Source organism: Podarcis erhardii (genome assembly GCF_964252035.2).
Source record: "Podarcis erhardii genome assembly, chromosome: 4".
Lineage (NCBI taxonomy): Eukaryota > Metazoa > Chordata > Lepidosauria > Squamata > Lacertidae > Podarcis > Podarcis erhardii.
This window is the reverse complement of record NC_138508.1, coordinates 34,597,135-34,617,567: the sequence shown is the minus strand read 5'-3', so window position 1 is coordinate 34,617,567 and position 20,433 is coordinate 34,597,135. Positions and strand designations below refer to the sequence as shown.

At 42.0% G+C, this 20,433-nt stretch overlaps 1 protein-coding gene and 1 long non-coding RNA gene across 4 annotated transcripts in view; one reads left to right on the top strand and one right to left on the bottom strand.

The window, feature by feature from the left end:
• LOC309340812 overlaps positions 1–20,433 on the top strand; it is a 229,142-nt gene that overhangs the window by 170,657 nt on the left and 38,052 nt on the right. The gene's annotated exons all lie outside the window — the stretch shown is intronic.
• Positions 1–20,433, bottom strand: part of NME7 (NME/NM23 family member 7) — a 73,407-nt gene that overhangs the window by 37,409 nt on the left and 15,565 nt on the right. For 2 of the 3 annotated variants that reach the window (XM_081859783.1, XM_081859782.1), the window contains 7 exons: positions 19,110–19,217; positions 15,464–15,630; positions 14,079–14,189; positions 12,852–12,902; positions 10,386–10,593; positions 5,378–5,483; positions 102–166 (listed from right to left, as the gene is read on the bottom strand). In XM_081859783.1, coding sequence (XP_081715909.1) covers positions 102–166; positions 5,378–5,483; positions 10,386–10,593; positions 12,852–12,902; positions 14,079–14,189; positions 15,464–15,630; positions 19,110–19,112 — 711 coding nt within the window. In that variant the 5' untranslated portion in view covers positions 19,113–19,217. Of the gene's footprint in view, positions 1–101; positions 167–5,377; positions 5,484–10,385; positions 10,594–12,851; positions 12,903–14,078; positions 14,190–15,463; positions 15,631–17,365; positions 17,465–19,109; positions 19,218–20,433 lie in introns of those variants that run through there. The other variant, XM_081859784.1, reaches the window with a different exon arrangement.

Sequence of the window (20,433 nt, the reverse complement as noted above, 5' to 3'; positions counted from 1 at the left end):
AAAAAGCTAGTGTAGGAGAGGGTGCAACAGGTGGCAAAGGTTGCTTTTCCCTCATCTCATCAGAGAAAAGGTCTGATCAAAGACCAAGAAGAAAGAGTTACCATCTGCAAGGCTGAAATATCAAATCCTCCATCAAGTATTGCTTTTATTATCTTCCCAGTCAGACCTGTGAAGAAAAAGGTTTGGGTTACAGAAATTCGTCTCAAATGCTGGGGTCCTGGGACTACTTTGCTATAGTACATCAAACATTTATAATACAGTTGCTTTTATGAGAACACTTGTGTCTTGCACATTTACTTGGGGTATATGAGGCAGGCACATTGCTCATGTGGGCACACAATAACCATAAAAGGCTGTGACCAAGTCAGGAAGAAATGTCACTGTTTAGGCTCCTTGCAACTCAACAGTAACCAAATTTAATCAGAAGTAGATCCCGCTGAAATCACTTCCAAGTAAAAAAGATTAGGATTGGGCTATACAACACTGATTTTTCACACTTAAGGTGAAGTAAAATACACCCAAATTATGCAAACCACCCTTCCCATTTATAGGCTTTATCCCCAAATAGTGCAACTCATTCAGTTTGTATAGTTTTTTCTACCTGGCCTAACATTAGAGATGTGCAAATATTGTTACATTTTGGGGAAAGTGAGAAATAGTGCAAGAAACAGAGAGCTAGCTAGGTGAGAAAAAAGATCATATGTGACATATGATCCCAATATAAAACAGAAAGACAAATTTAAATGCATGCATTATTCTTAACACTGAAGCCTTTCACAAACAGGAGTTTCACTTTTCAAATATATGCCCAGCTCTGTAACAGCTAAGTATAACTCCACCCCCCACCCCCCGTAAAAGTCTGGGTTTTGATTTCTGCACCGAAAACAAGCTCATGTCTACATTTGAGTTCTGGATAATGAGGAAAGCACTTGACAAATATTTTGGTGCCCATAAAACATGGAGGGGGGATTAAACTTATTTTAAAATATTCAGACCTCACTCAATAAGGAAACTGGCTATTTAAAAATTAGGAAGACTACATCTTTAAAATGTGATTACTCTAAGCCAAATCAGAGCCACAGATTAAGTGTTCGTTTAGGATTTAATTTTTAGTGACAAAGTACAAAAGAAATCACAGGCATTACTAAATACAACTGAAGGAATGTAATACTAATCCTAGCAAAAATGCATAACAAATAACTCTGGGCATAAAAAAAAACAAGAGAGGGAAGGTTTTATGTCTCCAAGACAGCATTAGGTTACTAGGCACCAATACAGAACAGATAATCTTCAAGCGCATTTTAATCAGATGAAGTGATGCGGTACAACATCTACTCTGCAGTTTAACAATTCACTGCTTTGTGACACATAAGGACAAATTCAAAGAAAGCAGATCTAAAAACTTAAAAGCAATCAGAGGGTGCTGGCTTTGGTAAAAGCTGCACATGCATTAACAACAACGCGTTGGAACAACAACCTTTTGCGTTTTGAGATCTAGAGATTAATCTATTAATTGGCTTGCCAGTTAGTCAGCTATGGCATTCAGAAGAAGAAGAAGAAGAAGAGTTTGGATTTGATATCCCGCCTTTCACTCCCTTTAAGGAGTCTCAAAGCGGCTAACATTCTCCTTTCCCTTCCTCCCCCACAACAAACACTCTGTGAGGTGAGTGGGGCTGAGAGACCTCAAAGAAGTGTGACTGGCCCAAGGTCACCAAGCAGCTGCATGTGGAGGAGCGGAGACGCAAACCCGGTTCCCCAGATTAGGAGACTACCGCTCTTAACCACTACACCACACTACACACTACACACACCGCTAAATCCGTTTGAATTCCGAAATGTTCAAAAACCAAGGCACAGCTTCTGATTGGTGCAGATGCCCCAGAAACAATAGCCGACAGCCACATTGGACATTTGGCTTCCGAAAAACATTCGAAAACCGGAACACTTACTTCCAGGTTTTCGGCATTTGAGTACCAGGGTACTTGAGAACCAAGGTACCACTGTATCTGCTTTAGGCAATTTTTTACAGTCTTCAACTCCAATAGAAAAATCAATGCACAAAGGCAAGAGGAGAATACAGCTGAAAGAAGTGGGTGGGGTTAAGAAGAAAGAAGGTGTCCTCCTCCTTGTGTGAATACTGAGAGGAAGGTTGTTGGTAAAACCCAGAGTTCCCTTATCAAAACCTCAGTTTACTGGGCATAAGTCCAATAAGAACATACATTATGGGAGTGCTTTAACGGTTCTTAAGATATGATCTGTAGAGGACTTTGCACTGCCAATTCAGCTGATGTATAATAATTCATATAGAGCCTGTGGACTTCGATCTCTTAGATCTCAACCTAAGTTGAAACTATAATCATGTTCCTGTTAGCTGACTTCCTTTTGAATTACAATTTATGCAAAACACCATGGGAAAAAGGTATGCATTTTGCATTCTGGGTCTCGCCACTCTGCTTGTCCTCAATTATATCTCACTACAATTGCCTTCAAAGGATAATACTTACAACACAGATAAATTCGGCACAGCTGACGGACCTGGAAAATCAACTGCCTCACTCTGTGATTAAATTCTAAGAAGCTGCAGCAGATATACTCTGCTTAATTTAGAAGCCCTCACCCATCTTTACAGATTGGGAACAGAAACCATTGTCTGTGGTTACCAAGTGCAGGGAAAGCACATTCTGAGCACAGGATTTCTCTTGCAAAGTCACAAGATACAGGGTCAACCAATAATCCCTATTTTTGTTCTTTTATTAAACAAGGCTGCACATGGGCAGTAGCTCACTCCACATGGACTGAATATGTGTCTCAGCTAAGATCTAGAGAAACCACCATAGTGGAAGAGGAGGGGAATACAAAAAACTAAGCCAAAGACGTAAATCATCATCTACCTTGGCTCCCTGCTCCCAAGACATGGGTTCAGGTGGAAGAGCAAAGCTAAGATACAGGAGGATCTCACAGCCATTGAGAATCAGCTCTCTGCAGGAAACGTGAGGTCCTCAGCAGTACCAAGAGGCCCCCAAGACAAAGCTTGTATCAGGTTTGCCGAGGACAGATTCAAACCCCATTACACCAGAAACTTTTAAAAATGAGAAATCCAGGTAAGAATCTGTGTCTTCCTCCACTATTATTGAGTGAACTGAAGATAAAAGCCCACAATAAGGACAGAGAAAAAATAAGAACCCATGGTCTCGGCTTTAAATCACAGTGGTACCTCAGGTTACATACGCTTCAGGTAACAGACTCCGCTAATCTAAAAATAGTACCTCGGGTTAAGAACTTTGCTTCAGGATAAGAACAGAAATCGTGCTCCGGCAGCGCGGCAGTAGCAGGAGGCCCCATTAACTAAAGTGGTGCTTCAGATTAAGAATAGTTTCAGGTTAAGAACAGACCTCCAGAATGAATTAAGTAATTAACCCGAGGTACCACTGTATGACCGATATTTTTAATCATTAGATGATAGAAAAATTTAGATGAAAATCTAAGAAGAAAAACAACAACGTATGCATTTAAATACACTTAAAAACTGAACAGTTGCAGGCCTCTTGAAGGTAGGCATTGGCAATCTCTGAAAAGCATTTCCATTATTTCCATAACAAAGTAGAAGGGGAAGGAAGAAAAGACAGTTTTTAATCATAAAAGCAAACGTTGCACTGAAAGATGGTAGACAGCTGAGAGGAGTGATGTATTTAAGCATCTGGGAGCAACTTCCAATAATGCAATGGACAGATTTTATTTGCAATTGTCAGATTAGTTCCAGCAGACATAGGATGGGCGCTGGCTGTTTTGACAGCACAATCCTATACATTTCTATGTAGAATTAAGTCCCAGTGAGATGAGCTAGTTACTCCAAGGTAACTGGATATAGAATTGCAGCCTTAGTTTTTTTAAGTAAGGCAAGTAGAAGGGTTGTTACTAAGAAATATGCAGATCTTTTCCCAAGTACCTTAAGTCATATAATAGGCACCAGCATTTTGGATTGATAAGATGCCATGCAAATCATCTTGCCACAAGGAATTGTAATATTTTCTGCAACAGACTAACATGACTTCCTCTAGACATCATTTAGAAAAATAGCGAATGCTGCCTTTGGATAACTTGAATACAGCTGACGCATACTGATTCACATGTGCCTTATCCCACCATATAATGATTTATGACAGTTGCCTAGTGGTGGAAAAGCCACAGAATCTTCACTTGTAGGAAGTTTAAATATGCTCCAGCCACCCCCTCAAATGCCTGGTAACCTGATGTCAAATCTTCCATATCAACTTTTAGGAAGAGGGGTCTAAAAACTACAATGCCCCAAAGGCTGCATAGATCACAATAAGGTTCTGATTAGCATTTACTTCTTATACAAATTTGTTTTAGAAATTATCAGCAGCTGAACCAAAGCATATAATCATACTGTAAACAGTCTTAATCATTTCCCAATGTTTGATGGTAGGGAAAGGGAGCAGTTTTCTATATAAGGTTATGTTTAGACATCAGCCATTTCAGCTGATCTGATGAAGAAATAACACAAAGAACTCCACCAAAAATAATATGTTTTCAATAAATCACAAGGATTTTTAAGTGCTAACTCTGTATTTTAGTACTGCATGTGTAAATTAGTCTAAGGCAGGCATGGGGAGTTTGTGGCCCTCCAGATGTTGCCAGATTATAACTGGTTTAAGGGAAGGCTAAAATTCTGTTGGACATGTTTCCAGGTACCTGAAAAGGAAGTGAATCTATGTCCTCCAATTCAAAGTCTCTCCTTGCCCTGATTGCTTTATTTGGCGGAAAGGGGAATATCATCTGTCTGAACGTATTTCCAAGAAAGGTGATGCCATGTGTGTGTGTGTATAACAATGGTGTACATTGATGCCATCTTGCAGCCCTTTAGGAGTTGGGCTACTCTATCGCAGAATGCTTTGTCAAAGAATGCTTCTTCTCTTCCAGACGAAGCCAAGATGGAAGTGTGGCAAGGGCATCACAGATGCTCAGCATCTGGGTCACCACCACCCACTCAGCTTCTTCTTCATTTGCCTCTGGTTAGGAGGTCAGACATTACAGGTTGTGTGGTATTTTGGTACTTACACACGCATGGGCCTTCTATGGACAAGTACATATTAGCATGCAGCCTTGTAGCAGTACAGAGAACATCAACCGCTGTTGAACATAATTTCTCAAACGCAAGTATTTATGCAATTTGGTCTGTGTTAAATGTCAACAAGCTGTGAGCTAAAATAAAATAAAAACATAACTTTCTTACCTCCAGCCATGCACAAAACACATATAGTAGCAATAGTGCAAGTCTAAATTTAGGCAGCTATTCAGCTAAGAAGAGTGATGCTGAAGGGCACTTTCAGCCGAGGGTCAGGTCAGTGTCACCTACCTTCTTTAACTGCGTGAGGCTTAATAACACAACAAGTACAGTGAGTGTATTTTGCAGTGTTTGCAGGTCCACGGCCTCCACTGGAGGGAAAGAACAACTCCAGCTCCTGAAAATAATTGGAATTAAATACATTTAATTGTGCACAACTGCACGATTCATAGTCATAGGACACCAGTTATGTTTATGAGGGTCAGAGTCATATTCCCAAAGCGATATTGAAATCCTACGTCCTCCCCCATTTATTATTATCTAGCCGTTGGCTGTATTTCAAAGTGCTCTGTGACGCTTTCCTCCAGAGGCATGGTTTTGAACACTTACACTCCATTAAACCCCATACACATATGGTATTCCATTAAGCTTCATGTTCAAATTTGCTCATGCTGCTACCTATGCAAAGGGAACTACTCACCTTCCATAATTTAAGTTATGTCCTGAGTGAGCGCAAACATAAGGCATCTGTCCTTCATTACAACATTTTTAAAACACTAACTCCATTCTTCCTGGCAAGCACCCTTCACAAGGTGAATTCTCCATGCCAGGCTTTGTACCAATAAGACAAATTACATGGATTTCGTGATTAATATAATTTTCAGACTTTGTAATGACAAAATGTTGAAAAAATTTCTTGCCTATAATCACATTTGTAATTATTCCAGTGCATTGCTTTGTACCTCGTCTCCCAAGGGAGGGGAAGAAACAAGAAAGCCAAAGGGCAGGCACCCGCGATTCTGGTGTTTGTTAGGCATTCCTCAGGCATACTAGATGGTCTGAAAGATGTCATTGGGGGAAAGTGGCTTACAAATCACATTTGTAAGCCACTTTCCCCCAATGACATCTTTCAGACCATCTAGTATGCCTGAGGAATGCCTAACAAACACCAGAATCGCGGGTGCCTGCCCTTTGGCTTTCTTGTTTCTTCCCCTCCCTTGGGAGACGAGGTACAAAGCAATGCACTGGAAGAGTGAGAGGAGAGCAGAGAGGATAGGAGTGGAAGATTCACAGGTAGAAAAAAGGCCAGGCACAGCCAACCGAGAGAAGAGAAAGGACAACTACCGTATTTTCCCCTCTATAACACACAGATTTTTTCTCCTAAAAAAGAAGGGGAAATGTCTGTGCGTGTTATAGAGCGAATGTGTGGTCCCTGGAGCCGAAAAATCAGGCAAAAATCAAATCGCGGCGCTTCACGGAGAAGGGAAACCTGAAAAGAGGAAGCAGCTGCTTTCCTGCATTATGCCTCAGGGTCTTACTGCCCACCCTCCTCTGTTTCGTTGCTGTGTTTGCTGAAACGGAACAAAGAGCAGGGAAAGCCCCTCCCCTCCAGGCAAGCAGAGGGGAATTCCTCTCTGTGCTCCAGTGCTGCTGGGGGAGAGGGAGAGAGAGGGGGGAAGGGAGAGAGAGGGGGGAGGGGGAGGGAGAGAGAGGGGGAGGGGGAGGGAGAGAGGGAGAGGGAGAGGGAGAGAGAGAGAGAGAGAGAGAGAGAGAGAGAGAGAGATGGCTGGCTTGGGTGGGGGGAAACTTTTGCCTTTCTTTCCTCCCTCCTGTTAAATCCCTCTCCTGCATTCTTAGCCAGCTGCTTCTCTGCACACCCCTCTCATGTCCCTTCTTTGTTTTTCCTTCGCTCCCCACTTAAAATGTGGTTACAAAGCATAGATCCACATGGATCCTCAGGATCTTTGCATTGGGTCACCCCAAATTCACCATCAGATCACATAGCATGTCCATGGCTACAACCTGCCCCCCCCCAAATCACGCACCCACTGTTGCCTGGGGCTGCAATGGTGCAAAAACGTGGTTAAAAAGCATGGATCCACATGGATCCTCAGGATCTTTGCATTGGGTCACCCCAAATTCACCATCAGATCACATAGCATGTCCATGGCTACAGCCTGCACCAAAAAAATCACGCACCCACTGTTGCCTGGGGCTGCAATGGTGCAAAAATGTGGTTACAAAGCATGGATCCACAGGGATTCTCAGGATCACCATCAGATCACATGTCTGTGGCCACAGCATGAAGCCCAAAAATGATACATCCACTGTTTCATTCAGAATGTTTTTTCCCTTGTTTTCCTCCTCTAAAAACGATGTGCGTGTTATGGTCAGGTGCGTGTTATAGAGCGAAAAATACGGTATATCCCCATCTCCGCAAGTGGGAGAGACAAGGCTTGAAGGGAGGAAGAAAAAGTCAACAGCACAGAGACCAACCGATGGTGAGATGTTTCTGGCTGTCTTGCAGGGTTGAGTGCTGGAGTCTTTTCCATCCCCAGGAATGGAAAACGTCACACCCATCGTTACAAAAATCACAAAAAGCAGAAACAAACACTAGAAGTGGTATGTCTCACATGCCGATAGAGATACTGCCCTGGATAACTCAGCAGGTGTCAAACTGTAAATGCAACCTACTATTGGTTGGGAAGGAACAAAGCAACCTTTAACTATAACAAATTCTAACAGGTGGTCCCTTGTATGCAGGGCAAACGATTTAGTCCAGGTTGACTTTAATAGCTATTTCTTTCTTCCCAGAACAATTTACAGATGCTGCATCCTACAGGTTTCCTTGGTAACTGGTACAAGGCTACATAACAGTTTGTGCTACCTGCTCATTCAATACACAATCCGAACCACTGTGCATCACTCCAATAATTATGAAGTAAAACAAAAACACCAGGGTATTAGAATTTGTAGTCACGTCTAAGAGAACTGTGCAACTAAATATTTAGTTTAAGAGTGAAAAATGAACTATATTTTTAAAAGCACAGCTGTAATCCCTCCAAGGCAAAAGCATTTTAAAATAACTCAATTTACCACCATTTTGTTCTTTCTCAGCCTATATTAAATGATCCCTGCAGCATTCCAAGGCAAAGAAACATCAACACAGCAATGAATCATAGAACTGTAGAGTTGGAAGGTACCCAAGGGTCATCTAGTCCAACCCTCTGCAATGCAGGTGACCCATATAGGGATCGAACCTGCAGTCCTGACGTTACCAGCACCAGCTAACCAACTGAGCTAGATGGCTTCCCAGTATGCTCCTCAATACCCCATTGGCTACATCCAAGTGCTAAGGACTACACCAGCTTTCTTTTGCCTTCACACTTTGTAGTTCCTTAGTTACATGCATTTTATAGTGCTATGAATATGTATGCAATATAACAAATAAAAATGTTGATTCTTCTATTTGTCCAGCATCGTACATTAAAATAACTAATTTTAATGAAAAAATAAAGGGAGGTAGAAAAAATCTGAGTTCCCAAGCAATTGCTATTCCACAGAGAACAAATAAGTGAGTAATTAAGGCGCTGTGCGCAACACTATTCTTAGCTACTCCTGACAGGCGTAAGAAACGTGTTTCCATGGAAAGCAAAACAGGTATTGAAGAGCAAAGCTCAAAAGTGCTCTTTTGTCCATTCTGTTTTCTTATGGCTTGTAAAGATATATATAGAAGCCTGGCCTTTAGTCAAGCCACAGTTCCAGCAGAGAACTTTCAGATGGGCTTCGTAATCCACCGCAACAAAAGGTCATTAAAACTCTGAGCTGTTCCTTAGTGTATCTGCTTATCGACATGCAGCTTTGACTCTCACAAGATGGGGGGGGGGACCAAGCTCCAGTATTACCACATGTTTAATTTAAGCAGTGTCAGGGTCAGACAAGGGATGCTGGTCTGGGATGCTGCACCAATGAGGAGGCTGCCAAATAGCCTGGGGTTTGGAGAGGGGCTGCCACTCAGCTTAGCTTTATGAGTTGACTGGTGGCTGTTCTGATTTTCTTTAAAAGAAGGTTTCACCGCTCACAGCACAACTTCCTCTATGGCCACTCCCTAGCAAAGATTGGTGATGCAAAACATCACGCAGTTGCCTGCCACACTTCCTAGAGTAATTTCAGAGCAATACAGTATCGTACTGCATTTCCTTGCTGTAGCCCTTCTGGGAAGCAAAGGGAACAGGCGCAAAGCAGCACAGTCTCCTTCTTTTAAACAACAGCGAAAAAGCCCTGGTCACCTCATACATTTAAGGTACATGGCAGCCAGCCCGTCAATGCTGGATTCAGGGTGGGACGGGTGGTTCTTCCACACAGGGTACCAAGCCGAGGGGCACAAAATATGCCACAACTATGACATAGCGCACTTGAGAGCATGCGCAGAACAGAAGGTAAGAGGGAGAGGGGGCATGAAAATAAACAAGGGGGGTTCGTCCTTGCTCAAGGCGCCATATTACCAAAGTCCACCCCTGCCTCCTTCCAGCATAAAGGCAGGCAGTGGTGAAGAAAGCCTTTTCCTTTCCTAACATTTCTTTAAAATTTTCTGTAGAGATTGTCAAGCACAGGTTCTTTAGAAGAGTTTTGAGAAAGGGTTTCCTTTGCCTCTGCATGGTAAGGGGAGAAAAGGCAGGGGTGAGTATTTTCTTCCTTCCTGATGAGCTAAGCCATATACCGTATTTTTCGTCCCATAGGACACACCTAGTTTTTTTTGGGGGGGGGATAAAGGACATTTTTTCCCCTTTATTCTCCCCCAAAACCAGGTCGGGGAATCCAAACCAGGTCAAGGAACAGCGGGATGGCGGCGCTGTGCCTCCCCGCTGTCCCCCAAGCTTGCGGGGCTGCCCGATGTCTGTGCGCTTCGTGCAGCAGGCTGCTATCCGCAGCCTAGGGAGCACCGCGGGAAGTCCCGTGGGCTCCCCAGGCTTGCTGATAGCTTCCTGAAGCCTGGAGAGCGAGAGGGGTCGGTGCGCACCGACCCCTCTCGCTCTCCAAGCTTCAGCGAAAGCCTGTATTCGCCCCATAGGACGCACACAGATTTCCCCTTCATTTTTGGAGGGGGAAAAGTGCGTCCTATAGGGCGAAAAATACGGTAGCTACTATATGCCATGTAGCTAAACCAAGCTCAGACCACAAACATTAGAAGTAGCCAAACTCATTTTTGTATAATATATATGCCAGTAGAAGCCCAGTCATGCAGATGCAGAAAGATTCACCTTATCAAATATAAAAAAAAATGGGAGGGGGGACTTACTCTAGCAGCAGTAGCAAAAGAATCTGGACCATGAGCCACATTTCTTATGCCATCAGTTCCAAAACATGCCCTAACGCTATTTGGGGCATCAGTACGGGCCACAGAAGAATTTGCAGGTCCTAGTAAATTCTTCCATCGGCTTATAGCATCATCTCCCAAGATCTCCATGGCAACAACAGGGCCACTTGTCATAAATTCAAGAAGCTCACTGCAAGCAGAAAAGAGAGCAGTCAGCATTCACATTGAACAGGACATTCAAACGGGATTCAGCTGCCCTAAATGCAAGCAAACCAACAGCCCCAAGGGTCGTATGCAACACTGTTGTCCTGCTCACAGACCTCTCCTTGCACAATGGAACTTCCTCCTATTTCTCTTTTCAACCTTCTGGGGAACCCTCTGGAGGAGATTTGGGGGGAGGGCATGTAGGGTAAAGTTACCAGATTTTTTTCAGTGAATCCAGGGATACTTTTCAACTTCCTACTAAATAGATGGATTTTGTCAGGGGACTGATTTGTAAATCTGGGCACCGTCCCCAGAAAACGGAGACGTCTGGTAACCTTAATGTAGGGGGCATTTCTGAGCACAATTCAAAGTGTTGGTGCTGACCTTTAAAGCCCTAAACGGCCTAAGCCCAGTATACCTGAAGGAGCGTCTCCACCCCCATCATTTTGCCCAGACACTGAGGTCCAGCGCCGAGGGCCTTCTGACGGTTTCCTCACTGCGAGAAGCAAAGTTACATGGAGCCAGGCAGAGGACCTTCTCGGTAGTGGCGCCCGCCCTGTGGAATGCCCTCCCATCAGATGTCAAAGAAATAAACAACTATCTGACATTTAGAAGACATCTGAAGACAGCCCTTTTTAAGGAAGTTTTTATTGACTGATGGTTTCATGTATTTTTAAGCGTTTGTTGGAAGCCGCCCAGAGTGGCTGGGGAAACCAAGCCAGATGTACGGGGTATAAATAAATTGTTGTTGTTGTTGTTGTTGTTGTTGTTATTATTATTATTATTATTATTATTATTATTAGGAAAGGAAGGGGTCCTGTTGTATGAGTGGAACTGTTTGCATAGTGTTGGATATAATGCAGCATATAATTAGCCATTTTCTAAACAAAAAGCCGCAACAAAACCACAATTTCACATGAGTTCCCAAAAAGGTCTAGTTTGCTTGTTCTAGCCTTCAGGCAACAACATCTGGAATAATTTCAGTCTAATATTTTAAGAGAGACTGCACTGGAGCTGAAAGTAGACTCCTTTAAATACCCAAGTTCTTATTATATCATTGTTTTATTTCAGATTAAGTAGCTGCATAAGTGCCAGGCTCCTAGTTCTTCATGAACTGGTAGCCTGTAGGACAAATAAGGCTTGCCAAATCTATCCGGGCTGCATTGTGAGCCTCTCCCTCTGTCAATCTCCACTCATTGTTACTGCTCAAACATGGGTAACTGGGTTCAATCACAAGAATGTATGGGAATATCGTATATTGCTTTTTTCATATTTTCGCTTTTATATGTATCTTTGTTGTTGTTGTTGTTTTTCTTCCCTCTCACTTTTCCTTCTTCTTTTTCTGTATCACTTTATTACTTTTAACTGAAATCACCTTAATAAAATATAAATATTAAAAATAAAAAGTGGCTCCCGTTAACAAAACACACACACACACACACACAAACACACACATGAACATATGCTGCACATCATTGCAAAAGCATTCACTCTATCACTGAGCTATTAGCCCTTCTCATTTGCCTAGTAATGAGGAAAAAGCATCAATTGCTAAATAATTTCTTTATATTTCAGAAATATACATGAGGCATTTCAGGGCAAAGCCTTCCTAAGGAGGTTTATGAAATTATTTAACAACACAAGGAAAATGTTAATACACAAGCAAACCCATGCCATTCCAAACTAAAAACAGCAACAGTTTGAAAAACAACAGTCAACACCTCAATAAAATGCAGAATGAAACATATTTTTTTTAAAAAATGTGCATTTTTTAAATGAATGGGGCTATAGGTCCCTCTTTTGAGAGAGACTTCCATAGATGAGGGGCCACTACTAAATAAGGTCCGGTCTCTGGTATTTACCAGTCTGATAGGTCTTAGCAGCATACCTGCAAGCCATTTGGAACTAAATTCTTATGTTATCCTTCAAATAACCTGATTCCAAACTATTTAAGGCTTTGCAAGTTAAATAAGCAAGGTAAGGTGTTGTAATTGCTGTCATTGACCATGACTCAGTATATGGCAGCTGCTGCTTCTGCTTGGTTTCAGGATTGTGGGGAGACACCAGGAGGTAAGCCAACCCTGCAAGCCTCCACAGTCCCATATACCTCTAAAAATACTACCCACAATTTATTGGTATAAATCTAAATCTAAAGATCAAACAAAAATCAACGTCAATTTCATATTGTTCATATTTCACTGGGCACATTGTACAAGTCAAAACGTCCTGCATATTGAAACTTACTTGTAATAAGGCTTAGCTTGGTGATCTGCGTAGAAATCTATTGCTTCTGCCCTACAAAAGATTTGTTTAAAAACACGCATCATTAATGCTTTTGTGAAAAACAATTATTAATCAGCAATGGCTTCACCCACAGAACCACAAGCAGAGTTCTGCTTGCGCTATCAGGTTTCTCTGAACCTTCACAGGATCAAAGGAAGCTGCCATATCCCAAGTCAGACTGAGTAGGCTGAGTACTGCCTCCACAAGCTGGGAGCAGCAGTCCAGGCTTTCACTCAGGGGTCTTTGCACACTCCACCAGGGATCTGGAATTGTACTGCCAAGCTTATTTTTGCATTAGTAAATATTTTACTAAAGAAGATTACTGAGTCTGAGGGATTTTTTTGGAAGCATGCATTGTTTTGGAGCTATCTACTCTGCTTCCAACAGAGCAGGCATGTCCCGGGTCGTTTGGGGCATGAACCCTGACAAGATAGGTAAAGGACCCTTGGATGGTTAAGTCCAGTCAAAGGCAACTATGGGGTTGCGGCGCTCATCTCACTTTCAAGCTGGCGTTTGTCCACAGACAGCTTTCCGGGTCATGGGCCTGCATGACTAAACCGCTTCTGGCACAACGGAACACTGGGATGGAAACCAGAGCACCTGGAAATGCCATTTACCTTCCCGCTGCAGCAGTACCTATTTATCTACTTGCACTGGCGTTCTTTTGAACTGCTAGGTTGGCAGGAGATGGGATAGAGCAACGGGAGCTCACCCCGTTGTGGGGATTCGAACCACTGACCTTCTGATCGGCAAGCCCACTGGGTTTAGACCACAGCGCCACCCGTGTCCCATTTGACAAGATATGCATATGCAGCAGCATACAGAGTGCTGCACCACATCTCTCTGGACCACACCTACTTCACCACATCTGTCTGGATCATGGCTAGGACCCAAAGGGATACAGTATCTTAAATACATGGCTGCCGCCATCCCATGGATCTCCTCCCTGCATTTTCCTCTAGTATTCAGTTACAGCATATGGGTGATATCACTTAATGGGGCTCAGCCTTTCCCCTCTGATTCACTGGCTGCTGTTTGTGGAAGGGATGGACAGAGCATGAAAATGCTGTGCATGATGGAACATGACCAGATAACATGGGGGGATATAGGTTGGCCACAGTCACCCATTCAAGGTAAACAATAGTCTCAATCTCAAATTATTAAAATCTCAAATTATTAAAACCTCACCTTGAAACTTTCGTCATTTTGGCTTTAGTTATTGTAAAACCAGCTCTAATAATCATATCGATGACATCTCCAAGTTTGAGTGCTACATCAGGTTTCAATAATGCCAAGGTTCTAGAGAGGGAAGGGAAATAAACCAATAAAGTCAAAATAAGTTGTCAAAATATGAAATTAAGTAAATCTCCAACAAATACCATTTCAAAAAGATGTTATTATGTCTGTTATATTCATTTTTATCCTTCATATAACCAGCTGAAGGTTTTGGATCAAATATCTGACCAGTACAAGCAGAAGAAGAAGAGGGAGAAGAGTTTGGACTTGATATCCCGCCTTTCACTCGCCTTAAGGAGTCTCAAAGCGGCTAACAATCTCCTTTCCCTTCCTCCCCCACAACAAACACTCTGTGAGGTGAGTGGGGCTGAGAGACTTCAGCGAAGTATGACTAGCCCAAGATCACCCAGCAGCTGCATGTGGAAGAGCGGGGAAGCGAACCCAGTTCACCAGATTACGAGTCCGCTGCTCTTAACCACTATACCATGCTGGCTCTCAAGTGGCACATATGACAAAAAGTTGGATGGGAAGGGGAGAATGGTGGCAACAGGATGTGCACTTGGGTGATGGCCTTGCCCTCTGGAGGCCTGTTAAACTGGCATATTGTGGGGCAGTAATCATGGTGTCTCACACAAGGAAAATGAGTGTCTCCCTGTCTCCTGCTCTTTTGTAGTGCAGTTCTATTATTCCCATACTGAATAGAGAGGGGGCTGCAGAGAGGTATTTTGGGTTGTGACAACATCACAGTAGCGTTCATTGTTAATATTCTTTCTCACACTGTGGGCTGGAGGGTCACTTAGCTGAGGGAGATATTGGCTTTTGACAACCCTCTAAGGTAATATTGTATTTTTATTGTTTATAGCCTTGAGAAGATTGTATAGAAGATGATTAACAAATTAATCATCAACATCCAGGGAGTATCTTGCTATCTCACTTGAGTGCTAGCACTTAAGGTTCTTATTCTTTCCCCAGAAATTGAAGGGTAACTGAAATATAACCAGAATTTAGGGGGTGCACATCACGCTCTTTCTCCTTAGGGGGCCGAGAGAAAGAGTTTGCTGAGGAGTGGGTGTTGTGCTTTAACTAGTGTGACATTTGGACAATAAACTCCTAGAGTGCTGTGCACTATTGTGATGCACAGAGAGAGGAGAGGAAATGAGGATGCATTCCTAATAAGCAATCACTGTAGCAAGGCTCTCTCTTTGCCCTTTCTCTCTTGGAGGCTACCAGCTGGTCCAGGCACCCTGGCCAGCAAGAGAATGAAGGAGCACAGACATCTCAATAGCCTCAAGTTTATAAGGTAGAAAATAAGAGGTTCAAAGAATATATCCTCTCACCTTTCTTTGCGACTGCCCAACATGCGGGAAGTATATTGATCCCCATAGTCAACCAAATTGAGGTGGCGTGAGAAGATAGTAATTTTGTTGCCCACAAACAAATCTTTAAACTGCAGATCTTCATATTTGATGCGATTTAGGAATCGGCAGCGGTTCTTCATGTCATACTGGTAAGGTAAAGAGACTGAATAATCTGCATGCAGGTCTAAAATACCTTTACTATTAAAAAGAAGAAGAATATCATGCACAAAGAGAAACAGATACTGTTTTTTAATAGTTACTTTGAGTACTGTTATGTGCCCGTGCAAAACTAGCACCAGCTACCAGTTTGCTTCTGTGCTCGATTCAAGTTGCTTGGGGTTAGGGCTTTAAAGCGCTAAGCAGCCTGGGACTTGGGTACCTTAAGAGCCACTTCCTTCCATAAATTTTTTTCTGAAGGCTCCAAACTTCATCTGAGGCACTGCTGCAGATTCTTCAACTTCAGAAGGCAAGGCTGACAGTAACCAGTGCTAGGATGTACTCTAGGATGATACCTATCCTGCAGAATGCCTAGCAAAATGTGTCAGGCCCCAAAAATTATATTCTTTCAATAGGAAGGGAACTGGGGCTAAGGTCATGGCTAGAAAAGACATAGCTCTTCAAAAAGTTATTTGGCTGATGGCTGGTTGAGGGGGAGGTCCTGGTGTTGGGCTGTGCTAGACTTACTGTGCTTTCTTGGTTTTTAGTTTTTATTATGGGATTTAAACTGGGAGTTGTTTTAGATTGAATTTTATTTTTTTGTATTCTGACTTGGTAGCCACCTTGAGTTCTTTGGAAAGTAAGAGGGATGCATAAAAAATAATAATTAAAGAACAAGATTCTGAAGTACTGGATTCTACAATACTTCATACTTCACAATCTGCATTTATAGAGATCCTTTTTCTAATGCACCTATACCAAATGGTTTGAGGCACAGAAAAAATAGAGGTATCATGAGCTGAACTAAATGATCTGCTTCACAGTGCAGTCATATACATGTGTACTTGGAAGTAAGCCCGGCTGAATTTAATGTAAGGTTACCAGACGTCCCCATTTCCTGGGGACAGTCCCCGAATTTACAAATCAGTCCCCTGACAAAATCTATCTATTTAGAAGGCAGTTGAAAAGTGTCCCTGGATTCAACTGAAAAAAAATCTGGTAATCTTAACTTAATGGGACTTACTCTCAAGTAAATGTATATGGGGTTGCAATTTTAACCGTACTTTTTTAAAAAAATAAAAATGGCAAAACAAATTCTGTTCATAGCTTTTCCTAAAAACAATTCCTACTGATGAGCATATTTATTAAAAATGTAAATCTGATTACTTGCAAATATGGCCAAAATTATCTTTATATGGAGTCACTTTTTCCAAGCCAGAAAGGAAGACACATTGTATACATGCCTTTACATTTTTACTATGTGTACACATTTATTATCATCATTCATAATCATACACAAGGTATGAATAAGCCCACTGTGAATAAGCCCACTGTGTCCAAAACAGCTTATTATTCAGGTTAGTGTGCACAGGATTGAAGCATCACTCTCCAACACATAATAGCAGATCCAGTTGCATATAGTACTACAGCAATAACTGAATATACTGAGTTGTCTTACCATTTATCACTTTCAAAAGTAACCTTTTGGATATTCCTCAAATTGACTGAAGATCATAAATCCAAATAAACAAATACTTTCAATAACCATCCCAAACTGAAGGCACTTGGAATGAGAGAAAGGGGAACCAAACTGCTTCAACACAGAATGTCTGAACACGACTGAACACAAAACTTATTTTTACTCTAGCTTATTTGGCATTCAAAATCCAATAGTAGGTTTGCTACTGTAGTCAAATAATAAAGTTATTGTTTCCTCCAATGTACCTTCAAAATACTGGATCCCAATTACTTCCTGGCTCTGTTCCATAATATTTGCCAGAGCTTCTGGTATTTACTGCAAATGCTCCAGTTTCTTCTCAATCGCTACCAAGAAGTGTGACAAATTGGAAGATTAAAAACAACAAAGCAATTCCCCTTCTTCTGAGGTTTTAATATGCTTTGTACACCTTAAGTTATTTATAAATCTGATTAAAACAAAGAAGCAGGTGCAGAGCACAGTGGGTAAACAAAAGCAAAATCAACATCTGATTTGGTAAATACAGCTTGCAGATTTATTCCTCTCCCTGTTGCTTTCTTTAATAACCAAGAGTAAGTGAACTAGGCTGGCTTAGAACCGAAGAACCCATTTAGGGACATGAATGAGTTTCTACAGGCACACTGGAACGTCTCCTTTTTTCAGATGGTTGCTGCTTCCATTTATTATTAATATTAATTAGTTTTACCCCCCCCCGCCCCAACTTCTTCCTCCCAAAGCAGCCCAACGCTCAATGAGTTTCAGCATTAGCTTGTCTACAGGAGCTGTGTGATATGTGCATGGGTCCCAGATCTTAATGGTCTACAAATCATTAAGCATCTGAAATTGAATTCTAAGAAGGACATTTGGGGGAGGGGGTTAACATAGGGTAATAAACTGACTGACAGTATGTCTTACAATGAGTTGCCTTTATCACTTGCTTTCTTCTTTAACAGCTTGGTAAAGATAAGCATTCATTAGGGAATGAAAGATGGCCATATAAGTAGATGCATTACTGAACCAATTTCTGTTTGCAAAGAGGAAAGTGAGTTTCTGATACCCCAGAATTAAGATGCCCTCTTAGCAACCAAAGAAATAATTTTTATTGGCATAAAATGCAGCCATTCTTTCCCTGATTTAGATTCTGCTATTATTAGTACACTATATCTTGTTTCTTCTGACACCAGGAACAATTGCAGTAATTGGCAATTTCACTGAAACAGAATGCAGAAGAGAATATAAGAGCACAAAAGAAAGGTAACTCCATCCTCTCTCTGAATCACATGGGTAGGACTCCACATGATCAGCCATAATCTCTGTCTTCTGTGCAACTGTTAAAACAGAGGCCAATAAGGTGAAGCTAGACAAACCTTGGAAACCATATATTGGCTTGATAGTTTAAATTCATATAGCACCTTCTTTCCATCACTGAACTCAAGGCAGCATGCATGTCCAGGCACTGACCAGATCCTGACCTGCTTAGCTTGAGTGAGGCAGTGGTGCCATGTGTCTTCAATTAAGAGAAACCCTGCCTTATATGAGCCAGTTCATGACAAAGCTTTCACCATCCCCATGGTAAATAGCTATGCATACAGGAAGCCCGGGAAAGGCAGCAGAATCATAGGTTCACGCCTCCATGGCTGGCGCTCAAAATAAGTCTTCCATGTACTCAGTGGATGAATGAATCTCAAGCAAGGCTGTTCAATTAGTCCTAGATTGACAATAACCTTTATCACCACCACCACCAAAATGTTTTATGGTATCATCAGGAGGCCCTAAAAAAAGCTTTTTTTTCTTCTAGGACAATTTAGCGGCTAAGAGAGAATAGCAATTCTTGTGTTTTTGGCTTCACATAAGACCAAACCTATAATGCCAAGGGTAGCCTATTTTGCTCTCAACTAATGCAATCTGCAAGGTTGTCTTATAACCACCCTGAGACCTCCGGGTATAGGGTGGTATAGAAATTCAAATAATAACAACAACAACAAGTCTTACCATCTCCACTGATCCATCTTTTGGGTAATACAGAAGCTCATAGCGTCGAAAAAGTGAAGCATTTGTATCATACCACTCTGCAATGAAAGCGTATCTTTCATCCTGACTCTGAAAGAAAGGGAAAAGAGGAACATAGGAATTTAGTGGTAATCTCATAAAAGACAATTCAGGAAAATGCACTTCATCCAAATGAAAGGTTGAGCCACCAGCAAATACATCTGAGGCACAGCACATAGCAACAACATTGCTAGGCCAGAGCAATACATCATTCAGACGCTGAGGTTTCCCAAAAGGAACAATATGGAGACTGCAATATGGAGACTACAACTACTGTTGACTTTGCAGGGCCATTCTAGTGATTACTGAGAGATAAAAGTACATAAAGAATTTGAACACTTGAAAAGAGTTATCTAAATGCGAAGTATGACTACTATTACCATTACATTCTGCCTTAAGCTATTTTAAACATAAGCCAATGACTCTTACTGAGGTGACACCACCTCACCCACAGACATCTGCCAGGGGAAGAGGCCTCACAATAGCAGCTTTAGTCTTTCCAGTTTTTCCCATCAAGTTCCTACCTAGGCCATGATCTTTAATATGGGCAGGGCTTGCCATGAAAATTATGTGTCACATTACGGCACGTCTACTTCTCTGCAGCAACCCTCGCCCACACTGCACTGCACAATATAGCACTATGCACAAAAGACAGCCTCAGTAGGTAAAATGGGCAAAAGCACATCAGGAGATTTTTATGTGCAGATGGATATCATGATTTCTCTTGCGAATAGCAGTCCCTCCAATCCCCTTTCCCAATATGCTTTTTAATCTATCCAGGGTATATGCCCCAGGCAGATTTCATATCTACATTCAGCTATATTTTAGCACTACAGTACTGACTTTTTTCAGGAAGTCCTACTCTGGAATTTGAGATGAAATACACTCTCCCTGACCAAACCCTGAAAGTAAACACTACCAACCTCTGCAGTCAAATGAGAATTATTGTCATTGTTTAAACACATATCTCAAGCCAATAGTGGTGGGTTCTGTACACTTGATGGTGACACGGCTGTTTGTCAGGAGGGCATGCAACATATGGGGCAAACACAAAGAACAAAGACTGGATCTGATAAAGGAAGACAAGAATGGGAGCAAGGGAAGGGACTGGTTCAAGCGTCTAAGAACAGAACACTTGGCATAAGTGTTTCCCACTTCCCCAAGCAGCAAGAAGTTCCAAAGTTGAGTTTCCTGTGGAGGGAGAGGCCCTTGGAGACTTATGGGGACTTTGTAATATAAAAAAGGTAAAAAAGTAAAGGATCTCCAG